This window comes from Xyrauchen texanus, chromosome 21, assembly GCF_025860055.1.
Source record: "Xyrauchen texanus isolate HMW12.3.18 chromosome 21, RBS_HiC_50CHRs, whole genome shotgun sequence".
NCBI classification, from domain to species: domain Eukaryota; kingdom Metazoa; phylum Chordata; class Actinopteri; order Cypriniformes; family Catostomidae; genus Xyrauchen; species Xyrauchen texanus.
This window is the reverse complement of record NC_068296.1, coordinates 43,880,078-43,888,888: the sequence shown is the minus strand read 5'-3', so window position 1 is coordinate 43,888,888 and position 8,811 is coordinate 43,880,078. Positions and strand designations below refer to the sequence as shown.

The following is an 8,811-nucleotide window of genomic DNA, read 5'->3' as shown; positions in this document are numbered from 1 at the left end:
TGGATTACCACATGACTTGAAAAAGCGACAATAGGCTCATCCAAAAAAGAAAGAGTGGCAGACCAAATGAATGCAGCAACTTTGATTTTAAAAATATGTTATATAGAGTTTTGATCAAGCAGACAATACATTCAAGATTCACTTAAGCCATGGCCACATATTTCAACTAATTCAGATTGTTTAAAAGAATCACACATGGACTATAAATCAAATCAAGTCAAAAACAATCAGATGATATTGTGGGGTTTTATTGTTATTGTGCAAACAGCAGCACTGGATTTCTTGAGCACACATTACTGTTCAACATCAAGGATTTCACATATGAATAATGCTTGTAAAACTGTAATCAAACAGTACATCATTTACTTTAATAATGTAATAATAATTTACTGCCGTTATATCTTCTTGTTGCAATATTAAAGACATTGATCAATTAATGTTCATCTTTAAACAGCTTTTTATTGACTTTAAATATGTTTCACTTTCAGTGTCTATATATGTACCACTGCTAATGGTAAATTGTTTTCGTTTACAGTTTGTGTGTAATGGCAGATGTGTTCTGTGATAGGAAATTGAATATATTGCCAATTCATTTGTGGAAGAACAATGACTAGTAAAACACCTACAGGCCTAGAGTCCTTTTTTAGTAAAAGATGCAAGATTCATTGTATACTGTATATTAGCTACCTACATTGCATTAGATTGCAGTTTCTTGGATTGTAGCTGGTCTCATGACACAAACACTTCATGAACCCCCAGTGTATATTGCACATTTGTTTCAGATAAAATGACTGACTGAATTCAAGGCAGCACATATAAATATGGGGTATTCTACATCACCAGTTTACTTCTTCAACACTTTATCCATGTTTATTTGAACTGTCCCAGAAATAAAAACGAGCTGCTTCAGAAAAAACTGTCCTACATCAATAGGGACTGGTTATTTTCAAATACATTTCAGCAAAAGTGTTTGTGAAAAATTTAATGTATCTTCAACATTTAAAATTTTTTGAACAACGAGTAATTGAAATGTGTCCTTTGAGTGACATTATTTACTGTATCACATGAGCCATGATCTCAGTGCATCAGAAATAGAACTTACTCCAAAATATAAAGTTGATCAAAAAGGCTACACGTGCCAATCAATCGAACAGTAAAAGTCTCGTCCCAGATTACTGAGCGCGTGAAGTGCAGTCTCTCATGATGTTCCTCCACAAACATATCTCACATCACAAAGCACCAGGAACACAGCACGATTTCTTTGAGAGTCTTGCGCAGCTCCTGGCTCCGGTATGCGTAAATGAGCGGGTCTATGAGTGAGTTACAGATGATGAGGATGAGAAACAGGTTGAAGTGGCTGAAGTAACACTTGCAGTACGGGTTTGTGGGACAGGTGAGGATGAGGATGAGGTGCAGGAAGAACGGGCCCCAGCAGATGATGAACACCCCGAGTAGGATGGTTAGACTGATGGCCCCCTTCATGCTGGTGGCCTGCCGGCGGCTCTTGTGAAGCGCCATGATGCGTCTGGAGTGCTCGTGCGCAAGGATGAACATGTGCAGGTACAGAACCGCCGTGAACACCAGCGTCACGCCGAAAAACGTGACGAGACAGGCGATGACCGCGTTGTCGGTGTAGTACACGATGAATAACGAACTGGAGGAGATACTGGTGAGCCACACAACCGCGATGATGGCTACGGCGCGTTGCGTCGTCATGATGCTGTGGTACCTGAGCGCGTAAAAGATGGTGATGTAGCGGTCCGCTGCGATAGTGCACAGGAACGACAGCGAAGACACGACGGAACTGCAGATCATGATGTCGATCACGTTGTCCAAGTGCTGTAACATTTTGGCTGTTACCAGCAGCAGCCCGTGCTCCGTTAACAGCATGAAGAGCGTCTCCACCACGTTACTGACGCTCACCAGCATGTCCGACACCGCCAGGCAGCAGATGAAGTAATACATGGGCGAGTGGAGATTCCTGTTCTTAATAATGGCTACCACCACCAGGATGTTCTCCACCAAACTGATCAAGCCGAGCATCAGAAACAACTCCTGCGGGATCATGATTTGCGCGATCCCGGTGGTGGCGTTCATGTCGCCGGGCGTCGTGTTGCTGAAAGTCGCATTACCCTCAGTGTTGTACGAGCGTTGTGTGTCCATGTGTTTCATGCCGAAGTGATGCCGTGACGAGTCGTTCATCTTATTTTCCTCCGAGACACCATTCACATTCCGACAGCGACAACTCGGCGTAGGCCTAAGTTTTCTTTAGGGAAACAAACGCCACCCCCGGCGCCACACGCACTAGTGTCCACTCGTGATGTCCAGTCCGCAGACTCGCGGTCTTTTGTTGGATTCGGGAATTGTTGAATTCGCCAAAATCGAATTACTGTTCCGACCTCTCAACCTCATAAAGTTTTGTGATTTTCCAGAAACATATCACTGAGCCCTTTTAAAGAACCAATTATTCAACTTAAGAAACAATTAAGACGTGCTCCTCAGCGGTCACAACAATCCTCAGAAAACAGAAGCGCCTTTTATTGACCATTTATCTGCTCCTGTGATGTTCTCCTCTTCTCTTTCTGTCTCTCCTCCTTTCCTGCCATCCAAACCGACCACATGACACAAATGCAAGTACAGTATCCCTCTTAGTAAAGTTTATTAATGTGCATCACAGCACATACATTAACTATTCATAACCTTCATACACACTTTTTACCAACTTAATGCACCAACATATACACATATACTGTAAATAACATTACATAATGTATAATTATTATAATTATTATCATCGAAATGCTTCAAGCCAAGCCGCTAATACAATTCATATAACTTAAGTGATTGTTATGTGAAATGTTAATGTAATTTTTTTTTGTACATTTAGAAAAGTTTATAGAAGAAAGATTTATATATTCATACAGATTTATATAATTATAAATTATTCATATTAATTCCAAACCACAAATGAAGAACATATTAATCACAATCATATTACTATAATCATATTATGATTACTACTCATATCCTTACACAACAAATGTGTTGAACTCTGTTGTCCTGTTAAAATAAAATATGGGGCTGGTTGGCACAAATGCACAACATGAATTTAATCATTAACAGGCAAAAGTCAATAAATATTTGGTGACATTCTATGCATTTGTTTTTCACCAATAATCTAAGTTTTCCTTGTAGTTAGGTTATCTTAATGTTTGTTTCTTTACAGATATTCAACCAAGAATGAAAAGTATGCCAACCAACTCTGGCCTCCCCATATGAATATATGTAGAAAAGTGTATATTTTGGTGCTATTTTGTCATTTCTATCTCCTTTCAGCTTTTAGCATGTCACTTAACCAGTTCTGCACTGTAACAAATTAATTATTAAAAGTACAAATAAACCTTGTTAATTTGATGAAAATTTTTTTTTTTTTGTCAAGAAATGCTGTTTAAAATAGTTTTAGATAGCATCTCACCCCAAAGGGCACTGTAGACAATACTTTAAATTTAATGTCAACATAACTAGTTTCAAGAAAAAGTTTGTGAACCCTTTGGAATTAGCTGGTTTTCTGCATTAATTGGTCATAAAATGACCAATTGAAATGAAGATTTCATCTTCATCATTTATTTACATGTACATTTATTCATTTATTTACATGTACAAAGTTTCACCAGTATCAGAATAGTAGCATCCAATACAGATTAGAGTGCAACAAGAATGTGTGTGTATATATATATTTTTTTTTTTGTTTGTTTGTTTTAGAGTACATGGTTAAGTGCTCATGGAAATTATGTGTTTTTATCAATTTTTTGGTGAGAGTGAGTCTGCTTCACAGATGGAGTTGGGAAGGTCATTCCACCAACATGGTACAGTGATACTGAAAGTCCAGGAAAGTGTTTTGTGCCTCTTTGTGTTGGTTCAACAAGGCGCCGCTCAATAGCTGACCACAGGCTTCTAGCTGGAACGTAGCTCTGCAGAAATGATTTGAGGTATGCTGGAGATGACCAAGTGACTGTTCTGAATTCCAGCATCAGAGTCTTGATTTTGATACGTGCATCAACCGGCAGCCAGTGAAGAGAGTCAATGAGTGGTGTAACATGTGCTCTCTGGTGTAACCAGGTCTCTCTGGTTCATTAAAGACCAGACGTGCTGCTCATCAAAGTCACATGAATAGACAAACACAATGTGCTCAAGCTAACATCAAACAAACAATTATAATCTTTCATGTCTTTATTGAACTCATCCCATTAAAAACTCCCCGTGCTGTGGAAAAAGTAGGTGAACCCTTGGATTTAATAACTCCTGCTTTGGCAGTAATATTCACAACCAATCTTTTCCATTTGCTGCTGATTAGACCGGAACAACATTCAGAAGGAATTTTGGACCATTCTTCCTTAAAGAACTCTTTCAGCTCAGCCATATTCTTAGGATGTCTGGTGTGAACAGCATCTCTATTGGGTTAAGGTTTGGGCTCTGACTGGGTTTTTTTTTTTTTTTTTTTCATTTATTTATTTAAGTAGGGACCATGCACAATTTTTAACATAAAATGTCCATTTCATGTATTGTACCGGATTTAGCCAGAGGCTATTTTTCATCCGTAGTCCCCGACTCCAAAATGTAGATTTTTATATTTTGAAGACATTCTGTAGTGTATTTATTTAGATGTTTAGGGTCATTGTCCTGCTGCATCACCTAACTGCTACTGAGCTTTAGCTGGTGCACAACCACCTTAACATTATCCTGTAGGATATCTTGATAAACTTGGTAATTCATGTTTTCCATATAGTAGACTCACGAAGAGAGAAGTTAACCAGTTCCAATGATTCCTTCAAGTCTTTAGCATCTATAAATAGGGTTCTTTTTTACCTTGTTGAGTATTCTGCTGTGTGCCCTTTAAGTCATCTTGGCTGGACACCCACCTCTATCATATATAAGATGGGAAATATTTTTCTTTCTTACTTTTTTTACATAACATCAACAAAGGAAGGTCCATCATGACTTAACTGTTTAACGGAAGATACTTCTCTATTTTAGATTTAAATAACCTATCGTTTGCTGAAATTACTAACAAATCTTATGGCAATTATTGTTTTCATATATAAATGTAAATGGCACAATCAATAAGATCAAGGTAACATCTCTCCAGTTAGAATTTAATATGAAGTATATTGAAGACCTCCAATTATCAGCCATATACTGCAGCATTCTGTAGTAATGCTGTAAGCTAATGGAAGAAAAAACAACAACAAACAAGCAACAACTAAAGACTGTTCATGCCTCCTCTGCAAGGGTATTTATGACTGATAGCTACAATCACACACAAGCATCTCTTCATCTGAGGGAATATAAGGATACAAAGTTGATCACAAAGCTCCAGTTATTTTGTGACTTAAAAATGTATTGGCTTAGTGACCAGCATAAACAAATGCTTTCATAACTGTCAGTAGCAAGAATATAAAATAGTTGTTTAAAATGCAAACAGTTGCTTATTTCACCTGTTTTTCTGGCACATAATCACTACTCTTTACATACATTATTTTTTTAAATAATGTTCTACAATAATACAAGACCTTAACTTAAAACCTTATACTAAAAAGTCCTGCAAAACTCACCATTTCATAACATAACATAATTCTTGGGCAGTGGTCATGACATAACCAAATAAGTGTGACATTTTGAGTCAATTCAGAATGAACTAACTAGGGGTATCAAACTGAATTTTCCACTTGCATTCTGTCTGCCTGTCTCTATATTTCTCTATGAGATGGTGAGTGGCCTGAAGGTGTGTTTGTCCTGAGCTGAAGCGAGAGGTGACGCTTCACATGAATGTTCCTCATGACCCGGCTCGTAGCCTAAAGTGAACCAGCAAACAAGGGCAGCGTTTCAGATGTTTCTCCACCCACTATTACCCATTAACACCATTACATGATCATGTGGTGCCTTGAAAGGGAACAACCTCAAAAATACTTCAGTCTGTGGGCACGTTGGACCTGTTTACATCCACATACAGTACAGGACATACATGATTCATTTTGAGTGTAATAAATTCAGAGATAATGTGGGTTAAAAATGACAGGATACAACTATTAACCTTGTGCGTGGCATGATTCATACATCCTTCACAAAGACGAATCTGCCCGATTCCAGCCTTGCTGAAGCACCCCCAGATCATCACAGATCCTCCACCTGGTCTTCTTATGGTTAGACGTAGGCCTGGCCTTCAAGCCACAGTGTCTCGCACACACTATGAAATTTGGTGGCGGATCGTTGATGATATGGGGTCCAATCTCTAGCCCTAAACTCCATTGAAAACCTCTGGAATGTTATCACGAGGAAGATGGATGGCCACAAGCCATCATACAAAGCCAAGCTGCTTTAATTTTTGCACCAGAATTGGCATAAAGTCACCCAACAGCAAAGTGAAAGAGAGGGAGAGAGCATGCCAAGATGCATGAAAGCTGTGATTGAAATATTGATTTCTGAACTCTTCATAAGTTAAAACATTAGTATTGTGGTTTAAAAATGTATATCAACTTGTTTCTTTGCATTATTTGAGGTCTGAAAACACTGCATCTTTTTTGTTATTTTGACCAGTTGTAATTTTCTGTAAATAAATGCTCTTAATGACAATAGTTTTATTTGGAATTTGGGAGAAATGTTGTTAGTATTTTATAGAATAAAACAAAAATGTCAATTTTACACAAACGCATACCTATAAATAATAAACCCAGAGAAACGTCTAGGTTATGTATGCAATGTCTAGGTTACGGATGTAATCTCCGTTCCCCGATGGAGGGAACAAGACGTTGTGTCGGAGAAGCGACACTAGTGGTCTCTCTTGAGCACCTAATATACCTCTGATCTATGAAAAAAGGCCAATGAGAAGTTGGCAGGCAGTATTTGCATACCCAGCCCACGGACATACTGGTTTAAAGGCGAGTAAATAGTAGAGTTCATTTTTCTGAGGAGACGGAAATGGTCCGGCCACTACAGCGGCTCGGCTCAGCGACGTGGCCGGGAGGACACAACATCTTGTTCCCTCCATCAGGGAGCGGAGGTTACATCCATAACCTAGACGTTCCCTGTCTTTCGCTCTCTTCGACGTTGTGTCGGAGAAGCGACACTAGGGGTCCAATTTAAATCATGCCATGAGCCGTGTACGTGTTCTGCTGACACAGGAGCGGGCAGGTGACTTACGTGCCAAGACGACCAGCTGTGTCAGACTGCACGTACCCTTCCCTAATGCCCCAAAAAAGTCTTTCTGGTTACCCTAGATAGGGGAACGGGCCAAGCCTGGGTGGGCCTCTTTTCTCTCTATGTTTCTCACATAGAGCAATAGACGGCCGGGGCCCTTACATGCATCCAGGGAAGGGGGGTCTTACCCAACTTCCTATTCTTTCAGGGGGAAAAGACCCTGCGGAGACCACACCTACCCGGAGAGGAGGTAAAAGTGGTGAATACATCACATGTGTTCCCCTTCTCTCGGTCTCTCCACGTTGTGTCTCTCTTGAGCGCCGATATTCACCTCTGAACTATGAAAAAAGGCCAATGAGAGTTGGCAACCAGTATTTGCATGTCCCGCCCCCGGACATACGGGTATTTAAGCGGCGCAAATATGGGAGTTCATTCAGAAAATTTCTTCGGAGCCGATGGTCGTGTCTGCAAACTGTTGCGTGTACACACCGAGTTCCTGCTATCCCTCTGCTGCATGCTGTTGGATTCTACGGCGCACAACAGCGGCTTTCTCCTGGTTGCACGGCTGAGCACTTCCTGCCCCTGAGCGCTTCGACAGCGCAGATAATAAAGATCTCTCACGAGTTCTTTTTTTCATAAAAGAGTGATTTTATTTAAAAGAGTAATTTCCTCTAAAAGAGCAAAACACAGCGGCATTGCACGTCCTTTTAAGGACGCGTCTTTTTCAAGATGCCTTTCCGCCCCTGTGTTGTTCCTGGATGCGTTAGAGTACTCTCCGCTTCTGACGGCCACAGGCGTTGTCTCGTTTGTCTGGGCAGCGATCACACCGAGGTTGCGTTTGTGGATGGTTCATGTTCTCACTGAGAGAACATGACCATGACAACGTTGCGGTCGCGGCTTGCTTACAACTGTAAGCAAGCCACTCCAGCCACCCCCTGCGTCGCTCCTTCTTCCCACGGGATTGAGGACGATGCGGCTGGCGATGGAGGCGATTCGGGGATGGCAGCGGGTGCAGCTCCGCCGGGTACGCCCCCTCGGACCACCCACGCCCCGGCACGCTCGTTGACTCCCGTCCCCGCTCGAGGTGGCAGCAACTCGCCTCACAGCCAGTCTGCCTACCCTCTTGCGATGGAAGCAGACGAGTTCGCCGCGACATCGGAGGGCGTGGGCTCTGATGCTGAGGACTCCTCTGGGCTGCCGCCTTTGGGCTTGCACGCCCAGGAAGAGGCCGATGCACAGATGTCCGATATGCTTTCCCGGGCAGCCAACAGTGTGGGCTTGGATTGGAACCCTCCATCCTCCCCACAGCCATCACGGCTGGACGACTGGTTCTTGGGTGTTGGGCGCCGCTCACAGCCTTGCCCCCCCGGTTCCTTTCTTCCCGGAGGTGCATGATGAGCTGACGTTTTCGTGGAGAGCACCCCTCTCCACTCGTCGCACCGCCACTTGCTCATCCGCCCTCGCCACCCTCGACGGCGGAACACGCCACGGGTACACGGAGATTCCCCAGGATGGATAGGGCTGTTGCGCCGGAAGCGCTACCACCTGGCGGGGTCGCCCTGTACTCCCTTCCCAGTCCTGTAGAGCAACATCCTCGCTCAGCATGCCCTTCCTACG

At 42.1% G+C, this 8,811-nt stretch overlaps 1 protein-coding gene across 1 annotated transcript; it reads right to left on the bottom strand.

The window, feature by feature from the left end:
* Positions 1–245: 245 nt before the first annotated feature.
* mc1r (melanocortin 1 receptor) lies at positions 246–2,705 on the bottom strand. The gene has a single exon (XM_052152511.1). It carries the CDS (start codon positions 2,200–2,202, stop codon positions 1,225–1,227), a length of 978 nt encoding a protein of 325 aa, XP_052008471.1. The 5' UTR covers positions 2,203–2,705; the 3' UTR covers positions 246–1,224.
* Positions 2,706–8,811: the final 6,106 nt, after the last annotated feature.